The sequence below is a fragment of the Oncorhynchus keta genome, unplaced genomic scaffold, assembly GCF_023373465.1.
Source record: "Oncorhynchus keta strain PuntledgeMale-10-30-2019 unplaced genomic scaffold, Oket_V2 Un_contig_29054_pilon_pilon, whole genome shotgun sequence".
Classification (NCBI taxonomy): Eukaryota; Metazoa; Chordata; class Actinopteri; order Salmoniformes; family Salmonidae; genus Oncorhynchus; species Oncorhynchus keta.
This window is the reverse complement of record NW_026286353.1, coordinates 82,501-97,500: the sequence shown is the minus strand read 5'-3', so window position 1 is coordinate 97,500 and position 15,000 is coordinate 82,501. Positions and strand designations below refer to the sequence as shown.

At 44.3% G+C, this 15,000-nt stretch overlaps 1 protein-coding gene across 1 annotated transcript in view; it reads right to left on the bottom strand.

Annotated features, from left to right (window-relative positions):
• Positions 1-553: 553 nt before the first annotated feature.
• The window catches only part of LOC127923261 (calcium/calmodulin-dependent protein kinase type II subunit delta-like), a gene marked incomplete at its 3' end in the record, with an annotated part of 39,657 nt that continues 25,210 nt past the window's right edge, over positions 554-15,000 (bottom strand). The window contains exons 5-10 of the mRNA XM_052507240.1: positions 12,340-12,442; positions 11,532-11,615; positions 11,247-11,341; positions 9,536-9,658; positions 7,478-7,561; positions 554-577 (exon numbers count right to left, since the gene is read on the bottom strand). Coding sequence (XP_052363200.1) covers positions 554-577; positions 7,478-7,561; positions 9,536-9,658; positions 11,247-11,341; positions 11,532-11,615; positions 12,340-12,442 — 513 coding nt within the window. The remainder of the gene's footprint in view (positions 578-7,477; positions 7,562-9,535; positions 9,659-11,246; positions 11,342-11,531; positions 11,616-12,339; positions 12,443-15,000) is intronic.

Below are 15,000 nucleotides of genomic sequence, written 5' to 3'. Positions count from 1 at the left end.
AACAATTAAAAAGAAGAAAATGATTAATTGTAAAGATCAAATAAAATCAGTTATTTAATCTCTAAAGAAAACATGAATCAAAATAACTGCAAAACAGACAGATATGGTAGTAAAGTCTTACTTTTGGAGTTTTCACACAGCAGTGGACAAAGAGTCTCTAGAGAAGGACTGATCATTTCAGACAGCAGTGACTATAGTCTCTACTGAAGGAGAGAGAGACTATAGAGACTGAAGGACTGAGAGACAGCGAGGAGAGAGACAGAGAGTCTCTAGAGAAGAGACAGATCATTTCACAGACAGCAGAGGTAGAGAGAGAGAGAGACAGAGAGGGAGAGAGAGACAGAGAGGGAGAGAGAGAGAGAGAGAGAGAGAGAGAGAGAGAGGTAGAGAGAGAGAGAGAGAGAGAGAGAGACAGAGAGTAGAGAGAGACAGAGAGACAGAGAGAAGGAGATCAGACACAGAGAGAGAGCAGTGGACAGAGAGAGACAAAGAAGGACTGATCAAGAACAGAGAGAGAGAGAGATAGGACTCTACTGAAGAAGTTTTCATTTACCAGCAGAGTGGTCAAAATGGCTCCTAAAATTGTGGAGGGGACAGAAAGAAAGGAGGGTAGGATGGAGAGTCAGAAAAGGACTGAGGAGAGAGCAGAAAAGAGCAAGGGAGGAGAGAGTCAGAAAAGAGGAGGGAGGATTTCAGAGCAGAAAAGAGGAGGGGAGGAGAGATCAGAAAAGCAGTGGTAAGAGAGTCAGAAAAGAGGAGGGGAGGAGAGAGCAGAAAAGAGGAGGAGGATTTCAGAAAAGAGGAGGGGAAGAGAGAGAGTCTCAGAAAAGAGGAGGGGAGGAGAGAGCAGAAAAGAGGAGGGGAGGAAGAGAGAGCAGAAAAGAGAAAAGAGGGGAGGAGAGAGCAGAAAAGAGGAGGGGAGGAGAGAGCAGAAAAGAGGAGGGGAAGAGAGAGCAGAAAAGAGGAGGGGAAGAGAGAGCAGAAAAGAGGAGGGGAGGAGAGAGCAGAAAAGCGGAGGAGGAAGAGAGAGCAGAAAAGAGGAGGGGGAAGAGAGAAAGAGGAGGGGAGGAGAGAGCAGAAAAGCAAGAGAGAGCAGAAAAAGAGTACTATAGTCTCTAAAAGAGGAGGAAGGAAGAGAGAGCAGAAAAGCAGGGTAGGAAGGAGCATCATTTCAACAGAAAAGTCTCTACTGAGGGGGGAGGAGAGATCATTTCAACAGCAGAAAACTGAGGGGATCATTTCAACAGGAGTGGTACTATAGTCTCTACTGAAGGAGATCATTTCACCAGAAAAAAGAAGGAGTGGTACTATAGTCTCTACTGAAGGAGATCATTTCAACAGCAGACTGAAGGGCTGAGCAGTGGTAGTCTCTACTGAAGGAGAGCAGTGGTATATCACTAAGGACTTCAAAGACAACAGCAGTTTTTCTCTACTGAAGGACTGATCATTTCAACAGCAGTGGTACTATAGTCTCTACTGAAGGACTGATCATTTCAACAGCAGTGGTACTATAGTCTCTACTGAAGGACTGATCATTTCAACAGCAGTGGTACTATAGTCTCTACTGAAGGACTGATCATTTCACCAGACAGCAGCAGTGGTACTATAGTCTCTACTGAAGGACTGATCATTTCAACAGCAGTGGTACTATAGTCTCTACTGAAGGACTGATCATTTCAAGACAGCAGTGGTACTATAGTCTCTACTGAAGGACTGATCATTTCAACAGCAGTGGTACTATAGTCTCTACTGAAGGACTGATCATTTCAACAGCAGTGGTACTATAGTCTCTACTGAAGGGCTGATCATTTCAACAGCAGTGGTACTATAGTCTCTACTGAAGGACTGATCATTTCAACAGCAGTGGTACTATAGTCTCTACTGAAGGACTGATCATTTCAACAGCAGTGGTACTATAGTCTCTACTGAAGGACTGATCATTTCAAGACAGCAGTGGTACTATAGTCTCTACTGAAGGACTGATCATTTCACCAGACAACAGCAGTGGTACTATAGTCTCTACTGAAGGACTGATCATTTCAAGACAGCAGTGGTACTATAGTCTCTACTGAAGGACTGATCATTTCAACAGCAGTGGTACTATAGTCTCTACTGAAGGACTGATCATTTCAACAGCAGTGGTACTATAGTCTCTACTGAAGGGCTGATCATTTCAACAGCAGTGGTACTATAGTCTCTACTGAAGGACTGATCATTTCAACAGCAGTGGTACTATAGTCTCTACTGAAGGACTGATCATTTCAACAGCAGTGGTACTATAGTCTCTACTGAAGGACTGATCATTTCACCAGACAACAGCAGTGGTACTATAGTCTCTACTGAAGGACTGATCATTTCAACAGCAGTGGTACTATAGTCTCTACTGAAGGACTGATCATTTCAACAGCAGTGGTACTATAGTCTCTACTGAAGGACTGATCATTTCAACAGCAGTGGTACTATAGTCTCTACTGAAGGACTGATCATTTCAACAGCAGTGGTACTATAGTCTCTACTGAAGGACTGATCATTTCAACAGCAGTGGTACTATAGTCTCTACTGAAGGACTGATCATTTCAACAAGGACTGATCATTTCACCAGCAGTGGTACTATAGTCTCTACTGAAGGACTGATCATTTCACCAGACAACAGCAGTGGTACTATAGTCTCTACTGAAGGACTGATCATTTCACCTGAGACAACAGCAGTGGTACTATAGTCTCTACTGAAGGACTGATCATTTCAACAGCAGTGGTACTATAAGGACTGTCATTTCTACTGAAGGACTGATCATTTCACCAGCAACAGCAGTGGTACTATAGTCTCTACTGAAGGACTGATCATTTCACCAGACAACAGCAGTGGTACTATAGTCTCTACTGAAGGACTGATCATTTCAAGTGGTACAGCAGTGGTACTATAGTCTCTACTGAAGGACTGATCATTTCACCACAGCAGTGGTACTATAGTCTCTACTGAAGGACTGATCATTTCAACAGCAGTGGTACTATAGTCTCTACTGAAGGACTGATCATCATAGTTCTACTGAAGGACTGATCATTTCAACAGCAGTGGTACTATAGTCTCTACTGAAGGACTGATCATTTCATTTCACAGACAACAGCAGTGGTACTATAGTCTCTACTGAAGGACTGATCATTTCACAGCAGACAACAGCAGCAGTGGTACTATAGTCTCTACTGAAGGGCTGATCATTTCAAGTGGTACAGCAGTGGTACTATAGTCTCTACTGAAGGACTGATCATTTCACCAGACAACAGCAGTGGTACTATAGTCTCTACTGAAGGACTGATCATTTCAACAGCAGTGGTACTATAGTCTCTACTGAAGGGCTGATCATTTCACCAGACAACAGCAGTGGTACTATAGTCTCTACTGAAGGGCTGATCATTTCAACAGCAGTGGTACTATAGTCTCTACAGCAGTGGCACTATAGTCTCTAAGGACTGATCATTTCAACAGCAGTGGTACTATAGTCTCTAGTGAAGGACTGATCATTTCACCAGACAACAGCAGTGGTACTATAGTCTCTACTGAAGGACTGATCATTTCAACAGCAGTGGTACTATAGTCTCTACTGAAGGACTGATCATTTCAACAGCAGTGGTACTATAGTCTCTACTGAAGGACTGATCATTTCAACAGCAGTGGTACTATAGTACTATAGTCTCTACTGAAGGACTGATCTGAAGGACTGATCATTTCACCAGACAACAGCAGTGGTACTATAGTCTCTACTGAAGGACTGATCATTTCAACAGCAGACAACAGCAGTGGTACTATAGTCTCTACTGAAGGACTGATCATTTCAACAGCAGTGGTACTATAGTCTCTACTGAAGGACTGATCAGGGCTGATCATTTCACCAGACAACAGCAGTGGTACTATAGTCTCTACTGAAGGACTGATCATTTCAACCAGACAAGTCAGCAGTGGTACAGTGGTACTATAGTCTCTACTGAAGGACTGATCATTTCACCAACAGCAGTGGTACTATAGTCTCTACTGAAGGACTGATCATTTCAACAGCAGTGGTACTATAGTCTCTACTGAAGGACTGATCATTTCACCAGACAACAGCAGTGGTACTATAGTCTCTACTGAAGGACTGATCATTTCACTCAGACAACAGCAGTGGTACTATAGTCTCTACTGAAGGACTGATCATTTCAACAGCAGTGGTACTATAGTCTCTACTGAAGGACTGATCATTTCAACAGCAGTGGTACTATAGTCTCTACTGAAGGACTGGTCATTTCACCAGACAACAGCAGTGGTACTAGACAACAGCAGTGGTACTATAAGGACTGATCTCTACTGAAGGACTGATCATTTCAACAGCAGTGGTACTATAGTCTCTACTGAAGGGCTGATCATTTCACCAGACAACAGCAGTGGTACTATAGTCTCTACTGAAGGACTGATCATTTCACCAGACAACAGCAGTGGTACTATAGTCTCTACTGAAGGACTGATCATTTCAACAGCAGTGGTACTATAGTCTCTACTGAAGGACTGATCATTTCAACAGCAGTGGTACTATAGTCTCTACTGAAGGACTGATCATTTCACCAGACAACAGCAGTGGTACTATAGTCTCTACTGAAGGACTGATCATTTCACCAGCAGTGGTACTATAGTCTCTACTGAAGGACTGATCATTTCAACAGCAGTGGTACTATAGTCTCTACTGAAGGACTGATCATTTCACCAGACAACAGCAGTGGTACTATAGTCTCTACTGAAGGGCTGATCATTTCAACAGCAGTGGTACTATAGTCTCTACTGAAGGACTGATCATTTCACCAGACAACAGCAGTGGTACTATAGTCTCTACTGAAGGGCTGATCATTTCAACAGCAGTGGTACTATAGTCTCTACTGAAGGACTGATCATTTCACCAGACAACAGCAGTGGTACTATAGTCTCTACTGAAGGACTGATCATTTCACCAGACAACAGCAGTGGTACTATAGTCTCTACTGAAGGACTGATCATTTCAACAGCAGTGGTACTATAGTCTCTACTGAAGGACTGATCATTTCACCAGACAACAGCAGTGGTACTATAGTCTCTACTGAAGGACTGATCATTTCACCAGACAACAGCAGTGGTACTATAGTCTCTACTGAAGGACTGATCATTTCAACAGCAGTGGTACTATAGTCTCTACTGAAGGACTGATCATTTCACCAGACAACAGCAGTGGTACTATAGTCTCTACTGAAGGACTGATCATTTCAACAGCAGTGGTACTATAGTCTCTACTGAAGGACTGATCATTTCAACAGCAGTGGTACTATAGTCTCTACTGAAGGACTGATCATTTCAAAGCAGGTGGAAAGGGGGTGAGAAAGAGAAGGGTGTGTGCTTGGCTACATCCCAAAGGGTGCCCTATTCCTATAAAAGGCACTGCTCTTTTATTAAAGGATATTTATTGTGATATTTTCTTTTGACAATAATAATAAACAGAAACAGAACCGTAGAATTAAATAACAAATGAACAAAGTATTTTAGATCAGACCTCTATGGGCCTTGTAGTAATGCACGGAATAGGAATAGGTATAGGGAATAGGGTATAATGAATAGGTATCAGGAATAGGGTATAGGGAATAGGGTATAAGAATAGGAATATGGAATAAGGTATAGGGTATAAGGAATAGGAATATGGAATAAGGTATAGGGTATAAGGAATAGGGTATAAGGAATAGGGAATATGGAATAAGGTATAGGGTATGGGGTATAAGGGCGGCAGCGTAGCCTAGTGGTTAGAGCGTTGGACTAGTAACCGGAAGGTACTAGTCCAAATCTGTCGTTCTGCCCCTGAGCAGGCAGTTAACCCACTGTTCCCAGGCCGTCATTGAAAATAAGAATATGTTCTTAACTGACTTGCCTGGTTAAATAAAGGTAAAATTAAAATAAATAAAAAAATTGGGAATAGGGTATAAGGAATAGAGTATAGGGTATAGGGAATAGGGTATATGAATAGAGTATAGGGTATAGGGAATAGGGTATATGGAATAGAGTATAGGGTATAAGGAATAGAGCATCAACAGAGTATAGGGTATCAGGAATAGGGCATAATGAATAGGAATAGGGAATAATGAATAGGAATAGGGTATAGGGTATAATGTATAGGAATAGGGTATAAGGTATAGGCACAGGGTATAAGGTATAGGGTACAGGGTATAAGGTATAGGGAATAGGGTACAGGAATAGGGAAATGGGTATAGGGAATAGGGTATAGGAAATATGGAATAGGGTATAGGGAATAGAGTTCTGGGTATACAGTAGTGCATAGTATAGGGGAATAGGGTATAAGGAATAGAGTTCTGGGTATACAGTAGTGCATAGTATAGGGAATAGGGTATATGAATAGGGCATCGGAACAGGAATAGGGTATAAGGTATAGGAATAGGGATAGGTACAGGAATAGGGTTCAGGGTATAAGGTATAGGGAATAGGGCAAACAAGGAAATAGGGAAATGGGTATAGGGAATAGGGCATAGGGAATAGGGCATAGGAATAGGGTATATGAAATATGGTATAGGGAATAGGGCATAGGGAATAGAGCTCTGGGTATACAGTAGTGCATAGTATAGGAATAGGGTATAAGGAATATGGTAACGGGAACAGGGAATAGGGTATAAGGAATAGGGAATAGGGAATCATGAATAGGAATAGGGTATAAGAATAGGGTATAGGGTATATGGAATAGGGATAGGGTACAGGAATAGGGTAAAGGGTATAAGGTATAGGGAATAGGTACAGGGAATAGAGTATAGGGTACAGGAATAGGGAAATGGGTATAAGGAATAGGGTATAGGAAATATGGAATAGGGTATAGGGAATAGGGTATAGGGAATAGAGCTCTGGGTATACAGTAGTGCATAGTATAGGAATAGGGTATATGAATATGGTATAGGGTATAATGTATAGGGAATAGGGTATATGAATAGGGATAGGGTACAGGAATAGGGTACAGGGTATAAGGTATAGGGAATAGGGTATAGGGAATAGAGCTCAGGATACAGTAGTGCATAGTATAGGAATAGGGTATAAGGAATATGGTATCGGGAACAGGGAATAGGGTATAGAGTTCTGGGTATACACACGGTTTAGGAAATAGGGTATAGAGCTCTGGGTGGACAGCAGCACATGGTATAGGGAATAGAGTATAGGGAATAGAGTATAGGAATAGGGTATAGGGAATAGGGTATAGGGAATAGGGTATAGGGAATAGGGTATAGGGAATAGGGTATAGGGAATAGGGCATAGGAATAGGGCATAGGGAATAGGGTATAGGAGAGACACATCCCTTGAGTTTCTGAATAGAACAGAGGACAGTGAAAGAGGAGTGTTACCTGAGTTTCTGAATAGAACAGAGGACAGTGAAAGAGGAGTGTTACCTTGAGTTTCTGAATAGAACAGAGGACAGTGAAAGAGGAGTGTTACCTTGAGTTTTCTCCTGGCGTTGAACTTCTTCAGACACTCCACAGTCTCCTGTCTGTGCATCATGGAAGCTACAGTGGACCGTTGCTGCAGACAAGAGAACGTCATGTTTACTGTTCATTTTATATTGTGTTGTTTTTCTTCACTTTTGTATATTATCTACTTCCACTTGCTTTGGCAATGTTAACAACATGTTTCCCATGCCAATAAAGCCCCTTGAATGTAGTTGAATTGAGAGAGAATGGTATGTTATACAGGGGATCCCATTGAGACCTCGGGTCTCCGTGAGGACAACAATTCCAATAATCAATATGATCAATACAATAAACAACACAAATATTTAAACTACAAGATACAGTAACAGATACATATACATTAAATTACATTTAATCAAAACTATTACAAATCTGATTAGGGGTTTAAACTGCCCTAGTGGTACAGGGGAACCCAAATCTCAGTGAACTCATTCATCATTAGGGGTTTTAAACTGCCCTAGTGGTACCAGGGAACCCAAATCTCAGTGAACTCAATCATCATTAGGGGTTTTAAACTGCCTTAGTGGTCCCGGGAACCCAAAAGAGGAGAGCTCAAACTAAAAAGAGGATTTACCTTTAACTTAGTGGAGACAAGAGGGACCTCAAGAGTTAACCAACACTTATATTGGTTTACTTCAACTGGGAAGTTTGTAAACAAAGTGGGAGTAATGAAGAGATCTACGGGACTTTACTGAGGGACCAGACAACCTTCTGATTCAGGACCAGACAACCCTCTGATTCAGGATGTAGTGACGAGTAATGAAGAGATCTACGGGACTTTACTGAGGGACCAGACAACCCTCTGATTCAGGACCAGACAACCTTCTGATTCAGGATGTAGTGACGAGTAATGAAGAGATCTACGGGACTTTACTGAGGGACCAGACAACCCTCTGATTCAGGACCAGACAACCTTCTGATTCAGGATGTAGTGATGAGTAATGAAGAGATCTACGGGACTTTACTGAGGGACCAGACAACCCTCTGATTCAGGACCAGACAACCTTCTGATTCAGGATGTAGTGATGAGTAATGAAGAGATCTACGGGACTTTACTGAGGGACCAGACAACCCTCTGATTCAGGACCAGACAACCTTCTGATTCAGGATGTAGTGATGAGTAATGAAGAGATCTACGGGACTTTACTGAGGGACCAGACAACCCTCTGATTCAGGACCAGACAACCTTCTGATTCAGGATGTAGTGACGAGTAATGAAGAGATCTACGGGACTTTACTGAGGGACCAGACAACCCTCTGATTCAGGACCAGACAACCTTCTGATTCAGGATGTAGTGATGAGTAATGAAGAGATCTACGGGACTTTACTGAGGGACCAGACAACCTTCTGATTCAGGATGTAGTGACGAGTAATGAAGAGATCTACGGGACTTTACTGAGGGACCAGACAACCCTCTGATTCAGGACCAGACAACCCTCTGATTCAGGATGTAGTGACGAGTAATGAAGAGATCTACGGGACTTTACTGAGGGACCAGACAACCTTCTGATTCAGGACCAGACAACCCTCTGATTCAGGATGTAGTGATGAGTAATGAAGAGATCTACGTATGTAGTGACGAGAATTACAACTGTCCCCTGTGATAAGGAACTAGGGTAGACGGCATCAAAGGATTTAGAGTGGTGTGTCTGCTGTATTTGGAAAATAAGGTATCACAATAAGTCCAGAACCGAGCAGGAACGACAATCTGCTTCCTGCTGTTTAAGACAGGCAAAATCTACTTCTTTAAAAAAACGAAGAAGAAGAAGCCCACTTTAAATCTTAGCTTTTTAACTAGCTCCTCAGTCTGTTTTTTAAACGTTTGAATCGTCGTCAATACAAATAATGTTTCATTGGAGAGGAGAGATCAGTGGAAGGGCTGTGTGTGTGTGTGTGTGTGTGTGTGTGTGTGTGTGTGTGTGTGTGTGTGTGTGTGTGTGTGTGTGTGTGTGTGTGTGTGTGTGTGTGTGTGTGTGTGTGTGTGTGTGTGTGTGTGTGTGTGTGTGTGTGTGTGTGTGTCCATACACAGATCCAGGGGTGTTTGAGGGCCTCTGCGGTGGTGATGCGTTTTCCGGGGTTGATGGTCAACATCTTATTGATCAGGTCTTTGGCATCAGGAGTCACTGTGTCCCACTCTGGGGACGGGAACTATAGACACACATTACACACAATCAGTCAGTCCATCAATCAATCAATACATTCCACCATTCTGTCTATCAATTCATTAATTTCCAACACCAGTGGAGAGAGAGAGAGAGAGAGAGAGAGAGAGAGAGAGAGAGAGAAAGACAGAGAGAGACAGAGACAGAGAGAGACAGAGAGACAGACAGAGAGACAGACAGAGAGACGGAGAGAGAGAGAGAGAGAGAGACAGACAGACAGACAGACAGACAGACAGACAGACAGACAGACAGAGAGAGAGAGGGTTGGTAGTTCTCCCATCGTAGAGAGGAGAGAGTCAGACAGAGAGATAGATAGATAGATAGATAGAGGTTGGTAGTTCTCCCATCGTAGAGAGTCAGACAGAGAGATAGAGGTTGGTAGTTCTCCCATCGTAGAGAGTCAGACAGAGAGATAGAGGTTGGTAGTTCTCCCATCGTAGAGAGGAGAGAGTCAGACAGAGAGATAGATAGAGGTTGGTAGTTCTCCCATCGTAGAGAGGAGAGTCAGTCAGACAGAGAGATAGAGGTTGGTAGTTCTCCCATCATAGAGAGGAGAGAGTCAGACAGAGAGATAGAGGTTGGTAGTTCTCCTGTCGTGGAGAGGAGAGAGTCAGTCAGACAGAGAGATAGAGGTTGGTAGTTCTCACATCGTAGAGAGGAGAGTCAGTCAGACAGAGAGATAGATAGAGGTTGGTAGTTCTCCCATCGTAGAGAGGAGAGAGTCAGACAGACAGAGAGATAGAGGTTGGTAGTTCTCACATCATAGAGAGGAGAGAGTCAGACAGACAGAGAGATAGAGGTTGGTAGTTCTCCCATCGTAGAGAGTCAGACAGAGAGATAGAGGTTGGTAGTTCTCCCATCGTAGAGAGTCAGACAGAGAGATAGAGGTTGGTAGTTCTCCCATCAGACAGAGAGAGGAGAGAGAGTCAGTCAGACAGAGAGAGAGATAGAGGTTGGTAGTTCTCCCATCGTAGAGAGGAGAGAGTCAGACAGACAGAGAGATAGAGGTTGGTAGTTCTCCATCATAGAGAGGAGAGAGTCAGACAGACAGAGAGATAGAGGTTGGTAGTTCTCACATCATAGAGGAGTCAGAGAGAGAGATCAGACAGACAGAGAGATAGAGGTTGGTAGTTCTCCTGTCGTAGAGAGGAGAGAGTCAGTCAGACAGAGAGATAGAGGTTGGTAGTTCTCCCATCATAGAGAGGAGAGAGTCAGACAGAGAGATAGAGGTTGGTAGTTCTCCCATCATAGAGAGGAGAGAGTCAGACAGACAGAGAGATAGAGGTTGGTAGTTCTCCCATCGTAGAGAGGAGAGTCAGTCAGACAGAGAGATAGAGGTTGGTAGTTCTCCCATCGTAGAGAGGAGAGTCAGTCAGACAGAGAGATAGAGGTTGGTAGTTCTCCCATCGTAGAGAGGAGAGAGTCAGTCAGACAGAGAGATAGAGGTTGGTAGTTCTCCCATCGTAGAGAGGAGAGAGTCAGTCAGACAGAGAGATAGAGGTTGGTAGTTCTCCTGTCGTAGAGAGGAGAGAGTCAGGCAGACAGAGAGATAGATAGAGGTTGGTAGTTCTCACATCGTAGGCCCCAGCCTTGATCTGCTGGTACAGTCTGTGTTGGTCCTCGTCCCAGAAGGGAGGATAACCGACCAATAGGATGTACAGGATCACCCCTGGCAGGAAGACACAACACAGTCTTGACCCCAAACTGACCCCTTTTTGAAATTTCACTTCCTGAATTGGAATGGAATTGAGCCAACTTTCAGCAGGGAACAATGATTTGGAACAATCACATATAAGAGGTATGTTATTTAGTTTAGTTCTAAAGGTCAAAGGTTAGAGATTAAAAGGTTGTTTGTTTACCACAGGCCCACATGTCCACAGGCTTCCCATATGGGTCTTTTCTCAGAACCTCTGGAGACAGGTAGCCTGGTGTACCAGCAAAACCTGTAGGGGAGGGAGGAGGGAGGGAGGGAGGGAGGGAGGGGAGGGGAGGGAGGGAGGGAGGGAGGGAGGGAGGGAGGGAGGGAGGGAGGGAGGGAGGGAGGGAGGGAGGGAGGGAGGGAGGGAGGGAGGGAGGGAGGAGAGGGAGAATAAATGGATGAGTGTATCAATAGTTTGATTGATTGATTTGAGTGACCTTTCTTTTAGGCTAACTACCGCCCTGACAATTCAAAAGTGGTAAGAGGCTAGGGGTCAATTCTAGGCCACAATTGGGCCACAACAGCGCCCTTAACCACTGTGCCACCCGGGATCCCCTCAGGGTCTGTGTGTCCTCTAATACACTAGTGTGCAGACCAGACCCGACCCGAACCACACTGTGCTGGCTTGGCATTATTCATTTTCCCATTAGCCTTTCACTCACAGCACTCACAGTACTCACAGCACTCACAGCACTCACAGTACTCAGTAGCACTCACAGTACTCACAGCACTCACAGTACTCACAGCACTCACAGCACTCACAGCACTCACAGTACTCACAGTACTCACAGCACTCACAGCACTCACAGTACTCACAGCACTCACACTCACAGCACTACACAGTACCAGAAACTACAGTGGATGTGTAATCAGGCTAGTTCAGCTCGGCTTGTTTCAGCTCAGTGGTGTGAAAAAACACATTTTCTGTCCCCGGTCCCATAAGAGAGAAGCCACTCCACGGTACTCACCAAACCATGCCTGTTGGTCGCCCTGCACCTCGATGGCGAGCCCAAAGTCAGCTAGCTTAACCGCCGCCCCCTTCAGCTTACTGGCCAATAGGAGGTTCTCAGGCTGGAGGGGGCGGAGTCAAAATGGGTTAGAGGTAACACGACGCTCCTGGTAACCGTTGGCCGTAGACACAGATGTACAATCAGGTTTAGCCTCACGCAAGGTTGTCACTTTCTGGCTAAGCTGCAAAATCAGAACCTAGGCTAGGCCAATTGTGCATCGCCCCACGGACCTCCCGGTCGCAGCCGGTTACGACAAAGCCTGGGCGCAAACCCAGAGTCTCTGGTGGCACAGCTGGCGCTGCAGTACAGCGCCCTTAACCACTGTGCCACCCGGGATCCCCTCGTCATTTTCTACAATGTATCTCCTTAAAACCTGTTGTGACAGTATTTAGATTTTTGGAAAAATAACGTACCCGAAGTAAACGGGATATTTTGTGAGGACAAGATGCTAGAATATGCATATCATTGACAGCTTAGGATAGAAAACACTGTAAAGTTTCCAAAACTGTGAAAATATTGTCTGTGAGTATAACAGAACTGATATTGCAGGCGGAAGCCTGAGAAAAATCCAATCCGGAAGTGCCTCATGTTTTGAAAGCTCTGCGTTCCAATGCGTCCCTATTGAGCAGTGAATGGGCTATCAACCAGATTACTTTTTCTACGTATTCCCAAGGTGTCTACAGCATTGTGACATAGTTTTATGCATTTATGTTGAAGAATACCCGTAAGCGGCTACAATGTGTAAGTGGTCACCTGATGGCTCTCAGAGTGATTCTCGCGTAAAATACAGAGGTAGCCATATTTCCAATCGGTCCTTCTGAAAAACCAACTTGTCCCGGTGGATATATTATCGAATAGATATCTGAAAAACACCTTGAGGATTGATTATAAACAACGTTTGCCGTGTGTTTCTGTCGATATTATGGAGCTAATTTGGAATATTTTTCGGCGTTTTCGTGACCGGAATTTCCGATCGATTTCTCAGCCAAACGTGAAGAACAAACGGAGCTATTTCGCCGACAAAAATAATATTTTGGGAAAAAATGAACATTGGCTATCTAACTGGGAGTCTCGTGAGTGAAAACATTTGAAGTTCATCAAAGCTAAACGATTTGATTGCTTTTCTGATTTTCGTGACCAAGTTACCTGCTGCTAGCTGGACATAATGCTATGCTAGGCTATCGATTAACTTACACAAATGCTTGTCTTGCTTTGGCTGTAAAGCATATTTTGAAAATCTGAGATGACAGGGTGATTAACAAAAGGCTAAGCTGTGTCTCAATATATTTCACTTGTGATTTTCATGAATAGGAATATTTTCTAGCAATATTTATGTCCGTTGCGTTATGCTAATTAGTGTCAGTCGATGATTACGCTCCCGGATCCGGGATGGGGAGTATCAATTAAAATCAGATTTTTAAATCTACACTTAACAACAATGCTAACCGTATGCTAACCCCTAACCTAAATTAAGACCAAATAACTAAAATATACATTCTATGTTCATACAATTTTAAGATATAGCCAATTTAGAGTTTGCAGCTTGGCCATATAGTGGTAACCACTAGGACTAAACTGAGCTGAGATCAGTGTCTAGGGGCAACTTGATCCTACAGACACACACACACAAAGAGAGACAAAGAGACAACGGTTGAACAGGGACACACTAACACAACAACACACTGTGGCATAAATACAGACACACACACACACACACACACACACACACACACACACACACACACACACACACACACACACACACACACACACACACACATAGACTAAGAAACGCTCACACAAACACACAGACAGACACACACCTTCAGATGTACAATGTAAAACATGGGGTGATGGTGGTGATGGTGGTGATGGTGGTGATGATGGTGGTGATGGTGATGGTGATGGTGGTGGTGATGGTGATGGTGGTGATGGTGATGATGGTGATGGTGATGGTGATGATGATGGGTGGTGGTGGTGGTGATGGTGGTGGTGATGATGGTGATGGTGGTGATGGTGGTGATGGTGATGGTGATGGTGGTGGTGGTGATGGTGATGGTGGTGATGATGGACGACACACAATTAATCTTCTCCTTTCCCCCTTCTGATGACCAGGTGGCGAATCGCATCTCTGCATGTCTGGCAGACATATCAGTGTGGATGACGGATCACCACCTCAAGCTGAACCTCAGCAAGACGGAGCTCCTCTTCCTCCCGGGGAAGGACTGCCCGTTCCATGATCTCGCCATCACGGTTGACAACTCCATTGTGTCCTCCTCCCAGAGCGCTAAGAACCTTGGCGTGATCCTGGACAACACCCTGTCGTTCTCAACTAACATCAAGGCGGTGTCCCGTTCCTGTAGGTTCATGCTCTACAACATCCGCAGAGTACGACCCTGACTCACACAGGAAGCGGCGCAGGTCCTAATCCAGGCACTTGTCATCTCCCGTCTTGATTACTGCAACTCGCTGTTGGCTGGGCTCCCTGCCTGTGCCATTAAACCCCTACAACTCATCCAGAACGCCGCAGCCCGTCTGGTGTTCAACCTTCCCAAGTTCTCTCACGTCACCCCGCTCCTCCGCTCTCTCCACTGGCTTCCAGTTGAAGCTCGCATCCGC